Consider the following 24,764-nt stretch of genomic DNA (forward strand, 5'->3'; position numbering starts at 1 on the left):
GTAATATTTAATAATCGAGATTGATAATTTAACAAACTATATGTATTAATATCAAATTTTAAAAGATTGTAAACTATATTAAACAAGAGGAATATTGTCATATTTGTATAAAAATGTAAGACACTACAGAACCACACTGTTCACACAATGATCTTTTTGTTGTAACAAAAAAATATTGAAGAAAAAAGATTCACTGAAAAGCTCTTCACCCTGGAATATATTTTGATACTATTACTTTCTTATTTTCACCAGTGGGTGCTCTTTAGTACTCAAATGAAGCTGCAATCCAGTTATGTAGCACTTGGGAAGGAAGATCCAACCTACCATACTAGCCCAGCATTGGAAGGCAAAACAGAGAAGATCTGCACGGCTACTATGTACTTTCTCTTAATACTCAAGTAGTTTGGCACAAAGACACTCAAACTTTGCAAAAAGACCAGCATACTGAAGGTGATAGACTTGGCTTCATTGAAACCACTTGGCAATTCCATGGCTAGAAAAGCCACAGTGAAATAGATGGCTGCCTGAATGCCCATATAACCAAGAGCGATGTAAAACATAGTGACAGATCCTTTATTGCATTGCAGCATCAACTGTTCAATCTGGGATCAAGTGTCAAATTCTTGGAAGGGAAGTGTGATGGATTGTAGTGATGAGATGGAATCCCAGAAGAAAGGGGGTGCATTCCAGAGGAGCAAGAGGCAACTTGGCCCAGATATCATGTATGAGAGAAAGAGGATGAAAACAATCCCTCCCTAATAGTTCATATTGTACATGCAGATTGTAGAGTCCTCAGTCTCTCAAGGTTTTGTCTATAGGTGTGAGACAATAAAGACTCTTAGTTTTGGACCTGATTGGAGGAGAAATTCCAGTCCAAGCCACACAGATGAATTTCTTCATTCTGTTTCCTGACTTGGTAGTCATGAATGTCAACATCAAATTCAGAGTTTTGGCCAACAGAACAGAGAAAGAAACTGAAAAGATGATGCTAAAGGTAAATCACTGTCTGAGACTGGCCAATATAGAAAGGAAGACAAGAAGGAAAGCAGGAGGATGTAGGTGAGCTTTTGGTTGGTGCTTTGACCAATGGTGTGTTTAGGATTCTCAAAATCAGAATTGTATTTGACTTCAGCACAGGACATAGGAACCTGAAGTGGTTCTCGGAGTTTCTTTATAGGCTAGGAAGACCATAATCTTGTGGATACATTGATCTCTACTGTTTTTGAATTTAGAACCCTCACAATAGCACTCATGCTTTAGAACACTCATGATGGTCATCTGAAAAGCCCAATGGATTTAATACCTCCAGCTTCTTTTTTAAAAACTCAGGACCTAAGTGCCAAGGAAATACTAACATATTCTCAGCCAGTCCTTGAGTATTGAAGATTTGTCTTTAAATGAATCCAAACTCCAGCTCCTCTTTAGGACAATGATGGTTTATTCAATATAGCATCAAACAACAAATACTCTAATCAGGCACAATAAAAAAACTATACACTGCACTTTTCACTAGAAGATGGGAATCCACTGGTGATAGTACAAATAACAATTATAAATAAAAACTAAATAAGGCGTCAAGAGTGTAGTGAAAACTGTAATGTTTTTTTAAAAGCAGATTTTCATTAGAAATTAATACCAAATTTTGAGGAGACATGGACAAAAATGACCAAATATTTATCCCAATAGCACTGTGAACTATGAACTACACTTTCTTTCTGCAATTACTGTATTAATAATTATTACTTTATTATATTAATGGAGCCTTTCTTGACTTAATCCCCTCCAAAGAGATTAACTTGAAAGGATACCAGGTAGGAACAAGGTAGGGTTAAGGATATTTACCTCTGATAGCAATAGCACTTAGATTTATATACTGCTTCACAGTGATTTACAGTAATCTCTAAGCAATTTACAGTCAGCCTAATGCTCCCAACAATCTGGGTCCTCATTTTACCGAAGGATGGATGGAAGGCTGAGTCAACCATGAGCCTGGTGAGATTTGAACTGCCAAATTGCAGGTGGCTGGCAGTCAGCAGAAATAGCCTGCAGTACTGCACTCTAACCACTGCGCCACCATGGCTCCTAATTCAGTAGAGTCTACAGATTAATTCAGTATAGTATTGTATGGTGTGTTATGGTGTGGTGTGTGTGTGTGTGTCTGTGTGTGTGGTGTAGAGTGGGGTGTGGGGTGGGGAAGGGTGTTGGGTGGGGTGAGATGAGTGTGTGGTGTGTGGTGAGGTGTACTTCAGGTGTGGTGTCATGATGTGGATGGTGTGGTGAGGTGTAGATGTGGTGTATGGTATGGTGAGGTGGGAATGTGGTGTGTGTGGTGTGTGGTGTGAGGTGTGTGTGGTATGTGTGTGGTGTGGTGAGGTACGAATGTTGTGTGGTGTGTGTGGTGTGGACTGGAGTGGAGTGAAGTATAGTCTGCAGACTAATAACAGCATAGCACACAGCACAACAATGTAACGTAACGTAACGTTACATAACACAGCCTACAGACCTGGACCTTCATGTCAATCCCCAGTACAAATATTGTTCTATCTCGGTCTAACCATGTGCTTCTCTTGGCAATTTTAAGGATGTCAATTCCCAGAATTTACCAACCAATGTACAGGGAATTCTGGGAGTTGAAGTCCACACATCTAAAGTTGCCAAGGTTAAAAAACTGATTTTCCCCACAGGCTGAGTTTCATTCTCATGCTTTCTCTTTCTCAGCAATGCACAATCTTCTGTGTAAGTTACTCTTCGTGGCTCATTCATTCCTACCCTATGCCCAAGATCGGTATTTGTTTATGCTGAGATCTAGAGGTTCCTCCAGGTTCCTCTTTCACAAAGGCCATTGGCATCAGCTTGCAGAGCTTCCACTCCACACAGCAAAGCTGAGCCACAAAAGTGCTACTTAAAAATGGTTTGGAATGCCGATGTGAAATTGCTATTTAGAAAGAAGTCTAGCCCCCTTCGGAAATCATACAACTTGATCCCACCCGATGGCCATTACTATAACAAACTAAAAGACTCAAGGTCCATCCCACCCTTGATAGGACCTGATGGTAAAGACTGCAACGACGACACCATTAAAGCCAACCTCTTTAACACATTCTTCGGCTCAGTATTTGTAAACAGCAACGGATCATGCCCAGTATTTCCTAGCCGTACCACAGATAACAACAATGATCTAATACATATTGATTTTACAGAAGACAATGTTGAAAAAGCACTACGCAATCTAAAACCATCTCTATCTATTGGACCGGATGGAATATGTGCCTACTTCTTAAAAAAGCTATCCACTGCCATAGCCAAACCTCTAAGCATAATCTTTGAAAAATCTTTCAGGACCAGCTCCTTGCCTAACCTATGGTCACAAGCCACAGTCATCCCCATCTTCAAAAAGGGAGACCCAAGCCTAGTTGAAAATTACAGACCAATCTCCTTATGCTGCGTCACCTGTAAAGTCATGGAATCAATTATTAACCAATCCATCATCCTCCACTTAGAGACAAACAACCTACTCTCCAATAAACAATTTGGTTTCAGAAAAAAACTATCCTGTAATCTGCAACTCTTACACTGCAAAAACATATGGACGACACAACTCGACCAGGGCAAAGCAATAGACGCAATCTACACAGACTTCTGTAATGCCTTTGAGTCAGTGGTACACGACAAATTACTCCTAAAAATAAAATCCTATGGTATCTCTGGACAACTGAATAACTGGATAGAAGCATTCCTGGCAAACAGACAACAAATGGTCAAAACTGGGAGCGTCCTATCAAATTCTGTACCTGTCAATAGTGGTGTCCCCCAAGGCAGTGTTCTAGGACCAACTCTCTTCATACTCTACATAAATGACCTCTGTGATCATATTAAAAGCAATTGCGTTCTTTTCGCTGATGATGTAAAGCTGTTCAATACCACAGACAATACTGTTACCCTACAAAAAGATCTTGACTATGTATCAGAATGGTCAAACAAATGGCAACTTCAAATCTCAACAAATAAATGCTCTGTCTTACATATTGGCAAAAAAAATCAGAAAATAAAATACAAGCTGAATAGTCAAGATCTTGTTGATGACCCAAGCTCTGTAAAGGACCTTGGAATACTCACCTCTAATGATCTAAGTGCTAGAGCCCACTGCAACTACATAGCCAAAAAGGCATTAAGAGTTGTTAACCTAATCCTACGTAGCTTTTTCTCTGGTAATATCACACTACTAACCAGAGCATACAAAACATTTGCTAGACCAATACTCGAATACAGTTCATCAGTCTGGAACCCACATTACGTATCTGATATTAGCACAATTGAGAAAGTCCAGAAATATTTCACAAGAAGAGTTCTCCACTCCTCTACTCGTTGTAGAATACCTTATGCCACCAGACTTGAAATTCTAGAACTAGAAAACCTTGAATTACGCCGTCTTCGGTCTGATTTAAGCATGGTATATAAAATCATACATTGCAATCTCCTACCTGTCAATGAATACTTCAGCTTCAACCATAACAACACGAGCACACAATAGATACAAACTCAAAGTTAACCGCACCAAACTTGATTGCAGGAAATACGACTTCAGCAATAGAGTGGTCAATGTCTGGAATACTCTACCCGACTCTGTAGTTTCTTCCCCAAACCCCAAAAACTTTAACCTTAGACTGTCTACTATTGACCTCACCCCTTTCCTAAGAGGTCTGTAAGGGGCGTGCATAAGCGCACCAACGTGCCTACCGTCCCTGTCCTATTGTTTCTTATTCTTCTTTTATTTTTCTTATATGTACCCATTTCATGTATTCACAACTATGTATACACTTATACTTATTATCTTGTAAACAATTGGCAAATCAAATAAATAAATAAATGAATAAATAAATAAATAAATAAATAAACCAAGCACTGGATTCCTACCTCCTGTAAGGATTGCCTCTCCTCCTAACTTAAGAAAGTGAAGACTCTTGAACCAAAGTATTTCTAAAGGAACCCTTTATTAAGCAGAAGTGATAGCAATACATTTGAAGCAGAGTCTGAATACCCTTAGGCAAAACAAGTAGAATGAAAGCAGTAAAACCCCCTCCCTTTAGCCAAATGCGGATTTCAGCCAATCCACAGGTGTGAAGATGTCATTGTACCGGCCGGTCTGAGAAACAGATAAGCATACATTCCCATGGCCATCTCTGCTGGCTTTCAAAGTGAAACAACCCACCTGCCCCCACCCTAAACATTTCCCAAGAGGTGAGAAAATCTCAAGGCACTTCGGTGACAGGATACAAGTAATAAAATAACAGTTGTCGCAGGCAATAGTAATGAATCAAATTCAAGGGCTCCCACTTCTCCCTATTGAATGACAGTATCACTGTTAGGGACACCTCCTGTCTTCTTCCTAGTCTGATGAAACAGGATCACCTTCGGACTTTTCTGCAGAACAAAGAAAAATGAAATATCAAGATAAGGTGTACATCTTATCACTGAAGAATCTGAATCTAGAAATAGGATTCTGACGATTCCATGATTCATGACATAATATATATTTATGAAATAGATATCAAAACATTATTGTTCATCACATGATCAGCCAAATGTTTAGATTGGAGATCCACCAACTCAGTCCTTCTCAAAAGCCAGGATGGGCAGATATTTTTTGAGGGTGTTAAAGTTATCATTGCAGGATGTAAGCTATTCCAAGTAAAGCTGCCTTTTGCAATTGACTGAGAGGGATTTTGTCAATGCCGATGGTGGTCAAGGGGTGATCCAGGTGTTTTGGGATTTCTTATTGTTGTTGTTATCTTTATGTGAGTAACTAAGGCTTACTTAGAGGACATTACTAGAGACCTAATTCTTGTGGTGTCTTTGAAATATGCTTGCTCTACAAAATGTATCGCTAGCATTACAAAATTGCCCAGTGCAAAATCAAATGCGTATGTTTCAGCAAACACAGGCAATAACATCAATTTTTAGAAATTGCGCTATGAATGAGATGGGCGATCTCTATATTTGATATATAAATGATTTTTAAAAGCAGCTTTTTCATCAACCATTACTCCCTTTCAAAGGCAGAACTAATAGATGAACTTACGTGGCTCTTCAGCCTTTGAAAAAAGGCTCTTTAAAAAACTGCAATGCTCTTTCGCCCTTTCCTGGAATGGCCCAGTATTAAGAAGGAAGAAATTGCGCTCTGTAGGATCATAGAGAGGCCATTTATCCTTGGTGGCTGCTGACCCGGAAGGATTCCTGTGGAGGAAGGAAAGGACATTGATGGAAGGTTTATCAAGCAGAGATCTAATCTGGAATTAAGGGGGGATTTCCTGATAGTGAGAACAAGTGATCAGTGGACAGCTTGTTTTCAGAGGTTATGGGTGCTCCATCACTGGAGGCTTTCAAGAAGTCACTTGTCTGAAGTATATGGTATAGGGAAGTGGTGGCTAAACTTTTTGGGCTCCTGTGCCAAAAATTGTGCGTGCGCATGCATGCTCACGCTCGCGTGCCAGCACCCAAAAGGCAATGTGCGCCCCGCCATGCCCCCTACGTATGCGTACGCAATCCCCACCCACCCATCCCTGCTGCCCCCTTACCTGCACTGTGCCTCACAGCTGATTTTCGGCCAGTTTGAGGCCTTTTTCAGCCTCTCAACGGCTTGAAGAAGGTTTCTGCAGGCTTCTACAAGCTTTGTAGGCCGAAATCTAGCCCCGTTTCACCACTTTAGTATTTTCAGAAAAATAGGAAGTGATAAAACGGGTCTAGTTTTTGGCCTTCTGAAGCCTGCAGAAGCCTTCCTCAAGCCTTTGGGAGGCCGAAAAAGGCCTCAAACTGGCTGAACATCAGCTGTGAGGTGCACACATACGCAGTGAGGTAAGTTTGCCTGCAGCTCGTGTGATGGCAAAAATGGCTCTGCGTGCCACCTGTGGCGCACGTGCCATAGGTTCGCCATCTCCTGCTTCAGCAGGGGATGGACAAAAGAGCTCCAGGATTCCTTCCACCTCTGTTATTCTGAAGTAGCTGTGTAATTCTTCTTTGGGAAATTGAAAGAAGGGTGGGGTTTGACTAGATAAAATCTCTTGTGTCTGTTCCTTGCTGACCCAAAGCCTGGTCAACTCCTGCCAGTCCCAATCCACTCCCCCATTCCTCACACTCCTGGGCACCCTGCATCTTGTCAGTTTCCCCTTCATTACTTGACTCCCTTGCAAGCCTTTGCTTGTTCTCTTAACGGTACAGTAATAATGTCCTGTTCCTTACTTCCCTTTTGCCTCCTTTATTTCACTTGTAGAAATAACATACCACTGAAATCAAAAAGGAATGATCGCCTATAACTGACATAATTCAGCATCCTTAAAATCAGTACAGGTAGTCCTTGACTTAAAGCCATTCATTGAATGACTGCATTGAAAAGAGTGACTTACAACTGGTTCTCACACTTACAACTATTGCAGCATCCTCACGGCCACGTGACCAAAATCTGGCTGCTTGGCAACTGGCATATATTTACAATGGCTGCAGTGTCCCGGGGTCACATGATCACCATTTGCAACTTTCCCAGATGACTTTCAACAAGCAAAATCAGTGGAGGAAGCTGGATTCACATAATCATATATTGTACTTAAGAATTGCAGTGATTTGCTTAATAACTGCTGTAAGAAAGGTTTTGAAATTGGGCATGACTCACTTAACAACCATGTTGCTTAGCAACAGAAATTCTAGTCCCAACTGTGGTTGTAAATCATGAGCTACATGTATTAGCACAACCTGTAAACATAGGCAAAGAAATAGAGTGCATTACTTTATGGCTGCATTACTTTAGATATTAAATACGTTTGTTGAATGTGTGTGGGGGGGCTTTCTTTGGATTTAAAATACAAATTGATAAAAATAAAGTGAACCACTTACCCAGTTCTGGCAAATTCTGCCCAGTAGTGCATCACCTTACGGCTCAGTCTGGCTTCAGCCTCTGTGTATGTTTGATTGACAGGCATCACTGATTCAAGGGTCCCAAAAACATAAGGAACCTCAGCACCGTGGGATGCCCCAATCCATTCAGGCCAAATTGACCATGAAGGGCGATGTGCGAATAAATACGCATATACAGGACTCCCCGTTTTCCTGATATTTCCTGCAGCTTCAATGAATGGACATGTAAATATCCGATCTGTATAGAAGTGGGACATAGCAGAGCGGTATTTTGCTGGACCGTGATTTCCTTCACTGTACCTCAGTGCTATACTCTGAACCACATCTTCAGTTGCATTTGGCACCAACAGCTGTATCCCTTTCAGAAGCTGCTCCTGATTGATGAGATTGTGGGTGACGTTAGAGAAAACATAGTGGACAAATGTGGCTGCTTCATCAGAGGTTTCACCTATGAGGACAGGCTTGACTTGAATTTGCCCCTCCTCCATGAGCTTTTCTGGTTCCCCAAATAAAAAGTCCTCATCTGTGGTTGGCCTGAAAGGAAAATTCACAAGGGGCCCACCTTTCAAGGACATAGCTATTTCATGCTGAATAAATTCAGAAACATTTTTTGTTTGCAGACAGTGCCCTATGCTGATCTTATTGTCCTCAGAGCAACCTAGCAGATGAACAAATTCCAGCGCTAACCGTTTGATTTCCTCAGGAGACCTCCAAGCCCAGTAGGCATTGGCTGTTCCACTCTGTATCACCGCTTGGGCAAAAAGGTCCTGGCTTTTTGGCGCGAGAAGATGGAAATTCACAGAAGCTCCTCCAGCACTGTGGCCAAAAATGGTCACCCGAGAAGGATCTCCCCCAAAGGCAGCTGCATTCTCTTTTACCCACTTCAGGGCCAGCTGTTGGTCCAATAAGCCTAGGTTCCCTGGGGCAGCTGGTGGAAAGTAAAGGAAGCCTAAGGCTCCCAAGCGATAATTGATGGTGACCACAATGACATTCTCAGTGGCAGCTAAGGATGCCCCATTGAACACGGCCACAGAAGACGTGCCCATGAAATATCCTCCTCCATGTATCCAGACCAAAACAGGCACTGGGGCAGAAGGTTGTGGGTGTGGCACCCAGATGTTGAGTGAAAGGCAGTCTTCTGACAGTGGTGTTTTAGGAGACCATATCTCTGCTTCAGGGACATCCTGGGAAATAAATTGAGGACAGGAATTGCCAAAACTGGTGGCTTCCAATGGTTGCTTCCATGGCTGATGTGGAAGAGGTTTCTGGAAACGCAACTTCCCCAGGGGAGGCTCAGCATAAGGAATGCCTAGATAGGCTGTCACAGATCCAAGGCCAGACAGGAACTGCTTGCCCTTAATAGGGCCACTGCTGGTTATGACCACTGTGTCTCCATTAGAAGCACAACTGGAGGCTAGTGGAAAGGGGAGGAGGACGAGGAGGAGGCAGCACAAGAGAGACGGGCATAGCAGACAAGGCATTGCAACAGAAGGACGAGTCAGTGGACCTGGAAAAAATGACAACCAATATAAGATTATTCCAATACTGTATAAGCCTACCTTATGCCGATTCATGATTATTGTGATGGTGGTGCTCCTTTTTTTCCTGAGGACACCAATGGTGAGCAGGTAATGACTTAGTCAACTTTGCGCTTCTCCATGATGTATCTCCAACCTTCTAGAACTCTTGATTAAAGAGCCCCTTGTTCAGCGAATGGAGAGTTTTACACAGAATTGCTAGTAGATCTTCTCCAGGGTTCCCAATACAGTGTTGGTATATATTATTTGCGTTCTAACTTTCTAACTTATTCCAGAATCCTATTCTGGAACTTGGTGTACAAATCCCTATCTTGTAAATTATGGTTTAAGATATAGCTGAAATAAATAACAATGTAAAATTACCCCAAATCAACATTTTTACCGCTCCGATCTTGTTTTAAACCCACCGATCATGTCAAGCCAGAAGAGTCACTGAAATTTAGGATTATGAAGGTAAGCGTGCCCTCTTTTGGGTGTGCTGTGCAATAAAATTCCTTAGAAAAACCAGTTATGTTAAGAATGGCAAACTAAGCAAAATTGTAAAGCATCAGAAAAAAATGGAGAGAGCTAATCTATAAAAGGCTATAAATCAGTGTTTCTCAATCTTAGCAACTTTAAAATGTGTGGACTCCAAGTCCCAGAATTTTGGGAGTTAAAGTTCACACATCTTAAAGTTGCCAAGGTTGAGAAATAATGTTATAAAAAGCGAGGTACAACTGAAAAGATAAAAGAGCACACCTTTAATGTCTGACTCTGAACCAGTAACTCAGGTTTTCTAATCACTATGGGATTTCCTATTTTCTTTCACACAAAGACTAGCCTCAGAAACATTTTTTAGAACAGCTACATTCCCCTAACTGAGGGGTGCCCAACCTCTGGGCTGTGGCCCACTACCAGGCCTTTAGCCTTTCGGAACCAGGCTGCGGAGGTGGCAGATGAGTGTGTGAGCATGCACGCATCCCCACTCACATGAGCTGCATGCACGTGTGCCTGCCACACACACGGATTGTTCCCCTCTACACACACACCCAGCAATCCACAACCGAAAAGGTTGGGGAACTCTGATCTAACCTTTGTATTTTCCCATCCACACATGCTTTCCTCAGCAGGCACTCTAGGCTGCCTAACATAAGCATTTCTCTAGGTTTCCTGAAGAAGACCTAACATTACAAAGCCAACATGGGTTTGTCAAAAACAGGTCATGCCAGACTAATCTTATTTTATTCTTTGACAAAGAGACAAAATTAGTGGACCAGAGGTGTTCTGTATTAACATACTCCAAACCCTTAAATCTGATTGGCCCTCACAGGCCGCAGCCAGATTGGTCGACTAAACGGCCATGATTGGCGTGCTTAGAATCTACCGTGATTGGTCTAGCCGATCGTGGGAGATTCAAAGCGCTGTCATTGGCCGCCGCGCTCATGCCGTGATCGCAGGTCTTGTACTGAACTGTATACTCAACAAAGAGCTGAATGTGCACCTTGAGTCTCGCGTCTCTGTGCGACCCGATCTACCCGGGACTGATCTACCCGGGACCGATCTCCCAGACTTAACACTGGTGACGAAGGTGGGACTGTGAGATGGGAGACCACCAAGCACGTGGCAGAGCGGAACTAGACGACCGACGAAATGGCCAGCAGCACCGCGCCACCCGCACCCTTCAACCCGGCTGCTGAGGATTGGGAATCCTATATAGATCGATTCCTAATGTATCTAGAAAGCAGCAATCTGAAAGATGCCAACGGGCAGAAAAAAAGGGCCGTGTTCCTGACACACTGCGGGCCCGCAGTGTTCAAGATGGCGAAGGCCCTTGCCAAGCCCGACGATGTCAAGGAAATGGACTGGGCCGATCTCGAGCCGTTGCTGCGAAGCCACTATGCCCCCACCGTGCCCACCCTCATCCGACGACACGACTTCTATCGGCGAGACCAACGAGAGGGTGAGTGCATCAGCGATTTTGTGGTGGAACTGAGGGGACCTCGGGGGCATGTGCGGGTTCACTGACCTAGACGAAGCTCTACGGGACCGTGTCATCCTCGGACTCAAGGACCCCGTCCTACAGAGTCGGCTAATGGCGAGGGCGACATCTCCTCACCGAGGCCCTCGCCAAAGCATCTGCAGCCGAGGCGACCAAGAAATCGGTGGCTCGGATGCGGCTGGCGGGCGCAGCAGACCGGCCGACAACCATCGCGACGCCCCGGTCCTGGAAAAGTACCCAGAGGCAAGCCACTGACAGACCACCACCACCCACCACAGCGACGTTGACTCCCTGCCCGACACTGAGGACGAGGAAGAAGAGATCCACTGACTCCAGGCAGAGCGGGACCGGCGGGAGCGACGAGGACATAAGTCGGGGTTCCAATGTGCCGGCTGTGGCGGCGACCACCCCCGCTCAGAATACCGGTTCCTCGAGGCCATCTGCCGGCATTGCGACAAGTGAGGCCACATCGCAAAGGTATGCCGGAATAAGCGGAACTACAGCCCCCGCCGACGAGACGACAGCCCCCGGCGACATGACAGCACACCCCCAAGGACCCGAGATCGCCCCACCGAAAGCCGATGGAGCAAAGAAGGCCAAAGCAAGCGGCTCGGCGAGGCGCGACGCAGAGAGAAAACACACCAGATGGTCGTCATCGGCCATTTCTCCTCCCTAGATGCCCGGAAGGTACATGTGGAGGTAGGCATCGAGGATCAACCATGTGTGATGGAGGTGGATTCCGGGTCCTACCACTCCATGGTTTCCTGGCGCACAATCAAACGCCTGGTGCCTACCATCCGCCGCCGCGAGCTACAAAGCCAAAAGCTGATCCTCAAAGACTACCAGGGAAACCGGATCCCTGTAGCCGGAACGGGACACTTCAAGGAAACCTTCAAGGGGCATACCGAGGTGCTGCCGCTCACCATTGTGGACCGGGACCGCCCAAGCCTGTTGGGGCTGCAATGGTTTACACCTCTAGGCATCAGAGTGACGGGCATCCACCACGTTGACGAGCCAGACTGGGAGACGGCGCTCGTGAGGGACTTCCAGGAGGTCTTCGACGACACTCTAGGCAAGTATCGGGGGACCCCAATCTCCTTCAACCTAGACCCCACCATCGCCCCAATCCGCCTTAAACTGCGGCGAGTGCCATTCGCACTCAAGCCGAAGATCGATGAGCAGCTAGATAAGCTCATCGCACAAGGGGTGCTAGAGCCCATTGACCATGCCAAGTGGGAGACACCCATAGTCACCACCATCAAGCCAGATGGATCCATAAGAATTTGCGGTGACAAAGATTTTGACAAAGAACATGTTATTAAGACAAAGAGAAGAGCTGACAGACCTATTGAAAATTCAAGTTACGAATAAAGTTAAATATTTGGGGATATATTTGACGTCAAGATGTACTACACTGAAAGAGAATAACTATATTAAACTTAAGCAGCAGATAGCATCTGATCTGAAAAAATGGGAAAACTTACAATTGTCACTGATAGGTAGAATTTCAACAATTAAGATGAATATTTTACCTAGAATGTTATATTTGTTTCAAACAATACCAATTAGGTTAGGTAAAGACTATTTTGAAGAATTAAATAAAATAGTGTTGAAGTATATATGGCAAGGTAAGAAAGTGAGAATAAAATTAAAACTTTTACAGGATGCTAGAATTAGAGGAGGATTTGGTCTTCCTAATTGGGAGTTGTATTATCAAGCTGCAAATTTAATGTGGGCTAAAGAATGGATAACGTTAAGAAAGACTAGATTGTTGGCATTAGAAGGACATGATTTACTATTGGGTTGGCATGCTTTTCTATGGTATAAGGAACTAAATCACAGGGTTATTTTAGAAGGCATTATATACGGGAATCGTTATGGTTGAATTGGGAGAAAATTAAGAAACAATGTTATTTGAAAATTCCAGTTTGGTTATCAACTATTGAAGCCTTTTCTTATCCTATAATTTATAAGAAGGAACAAACAGTTAGATATGGGGAATTACTAGATGAAAAGGGTGAACTTAAAACGATGCAAAATTTAGAAGAACAAAGTATAAAGATGAATTGGTTTTCATATGCTAAATACATTCAAGGTATCTTAAAGATTCCAAAATGGAAGGATTTTATGACAAAATTACTGATTTAGATAGGATTTTGACAGGTACTGATGAAAAAGTGATTAAAAATTATATAATTATTTGTTGGAAATTAAATTGGAGGAAGAACAAGTTAAAGAAACAATGATTGCTTGGGGGAAGAATTTTGGATATGGGATTGACTTAGAGAAATGGCAAAAGTTGTGGTCTCAAAATTATAAAATGACAATGTCAACAGCATATAAAGAAAATTTGTATAAGATGTTTTACAGGTGGCATTTCCCCGACAAGAATAGCAAGAATGTTCAAGAACAAATCTGAAAAGTGCTGGAAATGTCATCAGATTCCTGGTTCATATTACCATATGTGGTGGACTTGTGAGGAGGCCAGGAAATACTGGACTAGAATTCGCATATGGTTGGAAAAAATGACAAAGAAACATATAGATTTGAAGCCAGAGATTTTTTTATTGGGAATCTTATCTGATACATATAATAAAAACTTAAAGTATTTGATTGTAAATGTATTAACAGCGGCTAGGATTGTATTTGCTAAAAATTGGAAGAGTGAGAAAATACCATTAGAGGAAGAAATTATTAAGAAAATATTGGAATGTGCTGAAATGAGTAGATTGACATTTGAAATTAGAGAACAAGAAGATAAACAATTTTATGAAGTTTGGGATCTTTTTTATCAATGGTTAGATAATACAATATAATAATAGAATAGTTAGAAATTTAGGAAATAACGAATATACATTTTTTCCTGGTCTTGATAACACTTAGAATATTTTATTAAGATAGACTTGGTATGATTTCATGATTTGTTATAAAATAAAGTAACTAAATTACAGTTATCTCACTTAAGTATGAATTAGTAAAATTATAGTCAAATGATGATATTAGGATATATAATTGTTGATCGATAATATGAGTTATTATGTAACATAATTATTATGATGACTATGAAATGGATGCACAAAAAGGAGTGGTAAACCAACCGATACACTGTCTGTAAATATATGAAGAATGATGTTTTTTATGTTATGTTTTATGTTTTTTGTGTTTTTGTTTGTCGTTAAAATCAATAAAAACTTTTATTAAAAAAAAAAAAAGAATTTGCGGTGACTATAAGGCCACCCTCAACCACGCGCTACAACCTAGTGCCTACCCCGTCCCAGTAGTGCAACACCTCCTACACTCACTGGGGGGAGGCCGGGTCTTCGCAAAGCTCAACCTGGCTCAAGCCTATCAACAACTGCCGGTCGATGCCACCACTGCCGAGGCACAAACGATCGTTACGCATCGAGGGGCGTTCCGATGCAACCGGCTCCATTTCGGAGTCAGCGTGGCCCTGGGAGTCTTCCAAAGCCTAATGGAAAGACTGCTCCAAGGGATAAAAGGGGTGGTGCCCTACTTTGATGACGTCTTGGTGGCGGCCACAAATAAAAAAGAATTGGAAGCCCGCCTAAGGGAAGTACTACAGAAATTCAAAGACTCGGGGCTTAAGATTAAAAGAGAAAAATGTCAGCTGTGCACCGAGAGAGTCGAATTCCTGGGTTACCTCCTAGACAAACACGGAATCCACCCGACTGGAAAAAAAACTCAGAGCCATCAAGGAAGCCCCCACCCCAAGGAATAAGACAGAGCTGCAGGCTTTCCTTGGGCTCATTAATTTTTAAAATGTTTTCCTACCCCAAAAGGCAATCGCGGCGGAACCCTTGCATAGGCTGTTGGACAAAACAGCCACCTGGACCTGGGGGAAGCGGGAGGAAAACGCATTCAAACGGACCAAGGACCTACTAACATCAGATGCAGTTCTTATCCAATACAGTGAGACCCTGCCGCTAACTGTGACGTGCGACGCATCACCCTTCGGCGTCAGCGCCATCCTCAGCCACACATTGCCAGACGGAAAAGAGGCACCCATCGCCTTCTTCTCACGAACACTCTCCAACCCAGAAAGAAACTACGGTCAGCTGGATAAGAAGGCCCTAGCAATCATCGCCGGCGTGAAAAAATTCCGCGAGTACCTCTATGGTAGGACCTTCTCCATTATTACAGACCACAAACCATTGCTAGGGATCCTGGCAGGGAACAAGGCCACTCCGAACATCCTATCTCCCAGGATGACAAGGTGGTCCGAGTTCCTTGCCGCCTACAGCTACCAGCTGACACACCAACCCTGCAAAAACATCGCGCACGCAGACGCACTGAACCGCTCCCCCCTGCCAGACCTGGATGATGACCCAGCACCCACCGCGATGACCCTACACATCGAGACTCTACCCAACCCACCCCTGACCGCATCAGACATTGCCAGAGAGACTAATAAAGACAAGTGGCTGGCGCGAGTCTTGGGCTGGGTAGAGAAAGGGTGGCCGGAAGGCAACAGGGACAAACAATTCAGACCCTTCAGAAACCGGCAAACCGAACTTTTCACACAAAAGGGTTGCATACTTTGGGGGGACAGGGTCATAATCCCAGAGACATTACAAAAAGAAGTATTGTCAATGTTACATGAGGGGCACCCGGCATGGTCAGGATGAAAGCCCTAGCCAGGAGCTACGCCTGGTGGCCGGGAATGGACAAGCAAATTGAGGCTTGGGTAGCCACCTGCAATAGCTGCCAGGAAACCAGGCCGAACCCCCCCCTCCGCCCCAATTCGGGAATGGGAAACCCCCAGAGGCCCTTGGTCCAGAATTCACATAGACTTCGCCAGGCCTACCAAGGGGCACACGTTCCTGATCACCATCGACGCTTACTCCAACTGGCTGGAGGTAAGCACCATGAAAACAACAACCACGGAGGCCTTCATCAAGAAACTGGACAAACTCTTCACCACACACGGACTGCCAGATGTGCTAGTGTCAGATAATGGACTGCAGTTTACCGCACTAGAGTTTGAAAAATATCTGGAAGAACGGGGTATCCGGCACGCGTTAACCGCGCCGGCTCACCCGGCGGCGAATGAGCGTGCGGAGCTAATGGTCAGATTCATGAAAAATACCATACAAAAAATCCAAACCGGCGACATACAGGAAAAAATAAATAAACTGCTCCTAATACAACACATCACACCCAGCACCACCACAAACAAAAGCCCAGCAGAATTACTCATGGGCAGAAAACTAAGATCCCCGTTAGACAGGTTACACCCCACATATAACCCCGAAAGACCCCCCGACTCATCTAGCAAGCACCGGACATTTAACATAGGGGACTCCGTCTACGCAAAGAACTTCACGGGGGACCCACTCTGGGTACCGGCACAAATAACTCAGGTAACGGGCCCCCGGTCTTACCGACTACAGTCAACAGACGGACGAACCTGGAAGCGGCACATCGACCAGCTCAGGTCAAGGATAGCCACTAAAGCATGCAAACACCACCGACAACAAACAACGAAGAAACCAGAAGGGGGGGACCTCAGACCACCAGCAAAGAAGAGAAGAAAATCCTAAAGGGCAAACAGAACAACCCCAACCAGGTCAACACACCCCGAAATAATAAGCCACCCTCACTCACCGGTAGATGACACACCCACAGCAGACGAACGACCCGAAGCTTCACCTGAGGGGAGCAGCCAAGCCAGCTCAACCAGCCCGGAAAGTCCAGGTGGGAACGGCAGAAGCGGCAGCTCAACCAACCCGGGTAGACCAGGAGGGAGCTACCAGAGAAGGCCCAGCTCACCCTTCCAGGCGGTTCCATCCAAGGACCCAGGAGCGACGGACAGCCCGTCTGAACCGGTTGATGGCCAGACAGCAACTGAGCCGCGCAGGTCAACTAGGCAAGTTCGAAGCCCCGCCTACCTGCATGACTACGTGACCACGCTCCGTCGGACGAGACCAAGAGGGGAGGGGTGTTCTGTATTAACATACTCCAAACCCTTAAATCTGATTGGCCCTCACAGGCCGCAACCGGATTGGTCAACTAAACGGCCATGATTGGCGCGCTTAGAATCTACCGCGATTGGTCTAGCCAATCACGGGAGATTCAAAGCGCTGTCATTGGCTGCCGCGCCGCGGACAGCTCCTATATGAAGGGCTGCCGCGATCGCAGGTCTTGTACTGAACTGTATACTCAATAAAGAGCTGAATGTGCACCTTGAGTCTCGCGTCTCTGTGCGACCCGATCTACCCGGGACCAATCTACCTGGGACCGATCTCCCAGACTTAACAAGAGGAATGCTGTCGATATAATTTACTTGGACTTCATTGATTAGAGACAGTCCCATTCCAATCACAAAGCCTTAGCAATCAATCACATCTACTGCATTGGAACCATCTGCTCTACAGGAAAAAGCAAACCCACACAAAGTAGATGCCACACAAATATTGGAACAGAGGCGAATCTACTGGAATTTCCCACTCAGCGCTTCTCTCCAGCCAGCACCAGCAAAGTCCCTCATGGGACACAGTAACTTCATTTTCCACTCACACGGAGGAAGACAAATTAGACTTTTAGAAACTCAAGCTGTGGGGGAAGTCAATTATGTTCTTCATATGCATTCTTCCCTACAATCTGCTATTTTTATGAAGTAGAAATGACCAGAAAAGGAAACTAACTTTTTGCAAATTTCTCTTCTTCCCACATAGATGAAATTATAATCTCAAAGAAAGCAAGTTTATCTTGAGAGACCCCTGATCGTAGGGATGTGAATCTGTATTCCTTTTTCTTCCAATTTTATTTCTTTTTTTCTGTCTAAGATTATTGGATCATTAGGTGATAGAGAAAGAGGAAAACAATACTGTAGACAATTTGATGGGGCAAGAATGGGATTACTTGATTTCTCTGAAGCACATTTTGTAAAACAAGAAACCAAGCACATTGTACAGTGCTGTGCCAGGGAGAGAAGGAAACTTAATATAGGAAATTCATTCTATAAAAACTTCCACTAGCATGACAAGTTGTCATACGAGTTCCACTAGTATGATATTACCATAGTGACAATACTATGTAATACACTAGTATACTAGTATACTAGTAATACACTAATATAAAAATAGTGGAATATTAGTGTTTCACTGGTATGATGAGTGTCAAACTCTGAGTGGGATCTTGAAATCCTACCAGACCACCACTTAAGTGTGAGCCAGCAGTGTGCTGCAGCGGCCAAAAAAGCCAATACAGTCCTAGGCTGCATCAACAAAGGGATAGCATCAAGATGACATGAAAGTTAGTATCACTTTATCCTACATTAGAAAAACCATACCTGGAATACTGGGTCCAGTTTTTGGACACCACAACATAAAAAAGATGTTCTGACTCTAGATATGAGTGCAGAGAAGAGCAACAAAGATAAAACAGATGAAGAAGGGTAGCAGGAATTGGGTATGTCTCATCCAACAAAGAGAAGGACTAGGTGACATGATAGTCATTTTCCAAAGCTAATACAATCCTTTGGGTTGTATAAAGAGAGGCATAGAATCAAGATCACATGAAGTATTAGTGCCACTTTACAAAATCCTAATAAAACCACACCTGGAATACTGCAACCAATTTTGGTCACCATACTCCAAAAAAGATGTTGAGACCTTGGAAAAAGTTCAGTGAGAGCAACTAAGATGATCAAAGGCCTGGAGTTTAAAACGTATGAAGAACAGCACTGGCTAGTGATAGGAGGTTCTGCTTGAGCAGGGGTTGGACTAGAAGACCTCCAAGGTCCCTTCCAGCTCCATTCTCTTATATTCAATCTGAGGGGCTGTCAAGGAAGAGGGGATCGACCTATTCTCCAATGCACCTGAGGGCAAATAACGGATGGAAGCTTATCAAAGAGAGATCCATCCCAGAATTAAGGAGAAATTTCCTGTCAGAACAATTTAATTAGCGGAACAGACGTTGGTGGAAGAGATTGAACAGCCATTTGTCTGTCATCGTATAGGATCTTCTGCTTAAGCAGGAAGTGGATTAGAAGTGGATGTCCTATGGTAGGAAATGAGATTTATTGCCATTTTTAAAAGCTCAACTGTTTATCCTGCCAGCCAGGCGGCCAATCCCTCTATTTTAGTCTCTAGCTTCTGGATGTAATTTATAGATTTATTTAATATTCTGCCTTTATTATTTTTAAGGCAACAAACATATCTAATTCTCCTTCCTCCTCATATTTTTACCTTTAGCTTCTTCAAACTGCCAATCTGATACAATTGTGTAACTGGTTTTACAAAGCCAGCCTCCAAGTTAGTAAATAATTTTTGCCCAAGTGGGATAGGAGAAGAGGTTATTCCTTAGTTACAATCATCAGGAGTGAATTGGTGCTTGAAGTTGCCCATAGGATAGTTGGCTGAGAGGTGTTTTTAGCTGGATTCAGACATGCAGCAATGCTATAGTTTAACAGTTCATCTCCCAAAGAGGCCATTAGGGGGTGGCTCATAAACTAACATTCTAAGGTCCATTTTATTATTTATTAATAATGAAAGAATATACTTAAATACAAGCATGTGTATTAATAGTAGAATTACATGGATTAGATGAATGGAAGAATTACGAATAGATTTACCATATCTTCAAATGATACTGTGATTGGTATTAGGATTATATATTAAAACACTGAACAATGAAAGAATGAAGGATGAAACTATAATATATACAGATGTGAAGACTTAAATAAGGGTAATATGAATAATAAAGCAGATGAAAGATGGAAAACAGAAAAGAAACGTCTTTGAATACTATGGTGACATGAATAAAAGTTAGAATAGAAATGAGAGGGGAATAACAACATATATATATATATATATTAACATAACAAGATATATGTAATAATAAGAGGGAGGTTTGGAAATTGAATGGCGGTAGTATTAGATATATTTAAACAATATGAAACAATGAAAATGAAATGTAATAACTATGAGTAATAATATTATGTTTATTTGTACCAAAATGTATGATACCCAGGTATCACATTGTTCAACGCATTGATATGTATAAGCAACATTATATAAAAAAAACTTCACTTAAAAAAAAAAGGTGACGAACATATGTAATACTCCCTCCTCCTCCTATTTCCCCCCCAACAACAACTCTGTGTGGTGAGTTAGGCTGAGAGAAAGTGACCAGCCCAAAATCCCCTTGCTGGTTTTTATGGCTAAGGCAGAACTAGAATTCATTGTTTTTGGTTCCTTAACCACTGGACCAAACTCTCTCTCCCCCTCCCTCCCTCTCATAATTGCAAGATACACAGAAAGAGCTTAAAGCAAAAGACATATAAATAATCAAGGAAAGTGTTCTCTGTTAAACAGAAATGACATTTAAGAAATGTAATCCCCCCCAGGAAAAATCGGGACTAGATTCACTTTCACTGGTTTCTTAACATCTCCTTAAAAAAAGGCCTTAGGGCCAATATGCAGAATAAAATAAAGAAAAATAAGTAGCTGTAAGATATTACCTTTCTTTCCTTTAATAGCTGGCAAGGGATGGTCTCTCTTACTTGGATCTTTACTTATATATCCATCTTCATCCATCTTTTAGAACTTTTTGATTTTTTTGGTAGTAGCAGGTTTTATAGTCTTCGCAAGAGGAAGTGACATTTCTTTGAGGTTCTTCGAACAGCTAGTCTGATACAATTGTGTAACTGGTTTTATAAAGCCAGCCTCCAAGTTAGTAAATAATTTTTGCCCAAGTGGGATAGGAGAAGAGGTTATTCCTTAGTTACAATCATCAGGAGTGAATTGGTACTTGAAATTGCCCATAGGATAGTTGGCTGAGAGGTGTTTTTAGCCAAAGTGTTTCCCAACCTTTCTGTAAGCTTAGTTGCAGGTGTTTACTGTAACTCTTGAGGAAGAAGTCAGGTGTCTGGATTGGGAAAGGAGTTGGAAGGAGTTGTGGGTGGCACATCTCCTATGCAACAGAATGAATCATCCCAGGATATGGTGATGAGCCTCTAATGACGCACAACTACATTGTTGAAGAAAGTGCACTAAAATAAAACGTTCTACATAACTTTGGAGCCCTTTTCTAGGCAATCAGTCCCTCCTTCCATTGGAAATGAGTGTCAATATTAAATTGGGAACTAAATGTTTGGGTTTCACTCGTTTCTATCTCTCCAAGTCCAAGTTGCACACCAACTCCGAAGGCCAAGTTTTAAAATAAGAGCAAAGCACAGAATGATTGATTTTAGAATGGAGGTGTTTATCCTGGTTCCACATAGTTACCTTATGTCCAGGGATGGTATTCAGGGGGTTCAGACCAGTTCAGGCAAACTGAATTCAGGGATTGTGGGAAGGGAACTACACTAAGACAGTGTTGCCACAAAAGCAAAGTCAGAACCCCTGAACTCCACTGAAACAAAGCCAGAGCGGAAGCCTCTGGGAAAACACAAACTGCACCCCAAATTTTACCCTACAAAATATCCCAAGCTAAAGAAATTGAATCTCTAAGGACATTAGGACAAGAAAGCCATAAGGAATTGCTATAAAACAAATATCTCAAAGAAAAGAACCAAACCAAGGTAATTAGAACTCTAGGCACATTAGAAAAGAACGCATTTAAGAGCTATTATAAAATACAAAAACCATTATAAAATACAAAAACTTATATTAAGCAACAGGACATGCAGGAAAAGTAAATTAACCCTCGATATTAGGAAAACAGAACAAACAAAAAGTCAAGTGTATTGCAAAAGACAAAGATAAAATATCAATTATAAACAACACGATTAGCTAACACTTAAGCACACTTACTCACTCAAACACGCTAGCACTCACTCCCTTCCTCCCCCACAAGAGATTGCCCTCAACAAAGCAACAGGAAAGGAAATTTCAGAAAGAGGACTTTGAGAGGATAAGAGTAAAATCAGATAACTGGGAAAAGAAACAGTGGAATACAATAGAGAAAGGAGGAAGGATAAGAGAAAGGGTCAAAAAATGAGAGAAAATGGAAGACAAGCTAGGAAGAGATTAACTAATATTGTAAGGAGAGTAAGAGATGATGGCTGAAGAGGAGAAGGATAAGGATTCCACATGAATTTTATTTTATTTTATTATTTTAGGTATACAATTATTAACTTTGACAAATTTGAAATTAATATTTTATTATAGGATTATTAAATATATATATATATATATTGTTAATTATAATAAATATAAGGCTCAATATTCTAATTGGAACAAATATGAAATTAAGACCTTATTATAGGACTATTATTCAAGACTTATAATTGTTAACAGAAATATGTATGAAAATTAATACGATATTGTAGGGAAAGAAACGATATGTGGAATATGTCAGAAAGAAAAATAAATAGTATATGGTAATAGATAAAAATGATTATATTATTATTAGAATATATAATTTGTTAAATGAAAATAAGATGGAAAATACGATTTGTGTATTGCAATGAGATTACAAAGGGACTTTGTTTTAAAAATATAATAGTGACATAATTAACATTAAAAAAGGGATAAATACTGGACAATATAAATCAATATGAATTTATGAATATGAACCATATAATTTGTTAAATTCTACAAATATGACTATTAAGAGAATATGTATAACAAAAGAAATGACATTAAGAATATAGAGATTGATGTAAAGTAGCATGAGAATATTGAATGATAAAAATTGATAATACATAGTAATACTAAATTAGCTCAACCCACCAAAAACATAACCATAAAAGACAGACCAGAAATAAAAGTTAACGAGTAGTCCTTAATGGGTCCAAGTCTACATGGAGGGAAGTAAGCAGTGGGGTGCCACAAGGTTCTGTCTTAGGCCCTGTACTCTTCAATATCTTCATTAATGACTTAGATGAGGGAATAGAAGGGGAACTTACCAAATTTGCAGATGATACTAAGATGGCAGGAGTGGCTAACACCCAAAAAAGATAGGCTCAAGATCCAGATGGATCTTGACAGACTAGAACACTGGGCCATATCTTACAAAATGAAATTCAATGTAGAGAAAAGTAAAGTCCTACACTTAGGCAAGAAAAACCAAAAGTACACATATAGACTGGGTGAAACCAGGCTCAATAGCAGTAACTGTGAGAGGGATCTTGGAGTCTTAGTGGACAACCAGCTAAATATGAGCCAGCAGTGTGCAGCAGCAGCAGCCAAAAAAGCTAATGCAATCCTAAGTTGTATTAACAGAGGGATACAATCAAGATCAAGTGAGGTACTAATTCCACTCTATAAAGTCTAAGTAAGACCATACCTAGAGTACTGCATCCAGTTTTGGTCACCGCACTATAAAAAAGATGTTGAGACTCTAGAAAGAGTGCATAGAAGAGCAACAAAGCATAAAATCACCAAACTGGTACCCTGTTTCTCCAACAATACGGCCTCCCCCAATAGGAAGTCCCAGCATGTTTTATAGGCATGAAATGAAATTAAGCTCCTCCCCCCAAATTAAGGCCTATATTAAAACATGCAAAATGGGGGGGAATGGTGGGGGGGCTTGCCATTAGGAAGTACTTTTGTTGCACACCTGGATATGGTGCTGCCTGCGTTGACCCCGATACGAAGTGCCCCACCAATGCCGAGGCCAACATCCAAGTCATTGCCGCCCGCCCGCCCGAAGATGCAAGGGGGGGGGAATTAAGTCACCCCCAAAAAGACGGCCTAGCCATTTTTTCGGGGCTCAAAAAAAAATAAGACCCGGCCTTATTATATGAGAAACACGGTAGTTACACTGGTCAGATCCCACTTCTGGGGAGGGACAAAAACATTTCCTCATCCTTTCTTTTCACAACCCACCATGCTTCACTTTATGCATCTCTCCTGTGTCCCTGCTTATCAAACTTACTCTTAAACTAAGCAGATTTAAGGGATTGCAACCTTTCCTTCACAGCCAGAACCATGGCACCCATTTGAGAGAGGGCATATAAGAACAGTATGGCATAAAGGACCAGGACCAGGAAGGCCTATGTTCTTGTACCTCCTTCACCATGGACCTTCCCTGGGCTGGTCCTTCTGCCTTCATCTATGACCCAGTGAGGTCTAGGAATGAAGGTACTGCATTAGGAATGGGGAGGTTCTAATCCCCCTTAGCCACAAAATCTATTTGGGGACTCTGTCTATTTCCTTCTTCTCAGTCCTAAAGCCAGAGTGCTGTTATGGTGAAGGTGCTAGACTGGGATGAGGGGACCCGGGTTCTATTCCAGGGGTGTCAAACTCAAGGCCCGGGGGGCTGGATCCAGCCCACAGGGTACTTAGATCCGGCTTGAAGGGCCGCCCTGGAAACAGCAAAGGACAGGCCCATGGTGCCTCTGCCAGCAAAAGCAGAGCTTGGAAGGGCCACTC

At 42.5% G+C, this 24,764-nt stretch overlaps 1 protein-coding gene across 1 annotated transcript; it reads right to left on the reverse strand.

Annotated features, from left to right (window-relative positions):
- Positions 1-4,972: 4,972 nt before the first annotated feature.
- Positions 4,973-21,294, reverse strand: LOC148131868 (cholinesterase-like). Its single transcript, XM_087954394.1, has 4 exons — positions 20,906-21,294; positions 7,885-9,412; positions 6,080-6,234; positions 4,973-5,421 (listed from the first exon to the last, which is right to left on the reverse strand). The coding sequence occupies exons 1-4, from the start codon at positions 20,979-20,981 to the stop codon at positions 5,387-5,389; spliced, it is 1,794 nt and encodes a 597-aa protein (XP_087810520.1). The 5' UTR covers positions 20,982-21,294; the 3' UTR covers positions 4,973-5,386.
- Between the last annotated feature and the right edge of the window lie 3,470 nt (positions 21,295-24,764).

This window comes from Notechis scutatus, chromosome 2, assembly GCF_049901735.1.
Source record: "Notechis scutatus isolate UNSWTSFEM ecotype Mainland chromosome 2, rNotScu1.2, whole genome shotgun sequence".
Taxonomy (NCBI): domain Eukaryota; kingdom Metazoa; phylum Chordata; class Lepidosauria; order Squamata; family Elapidae; genus Notechis; species Notechis scutatus.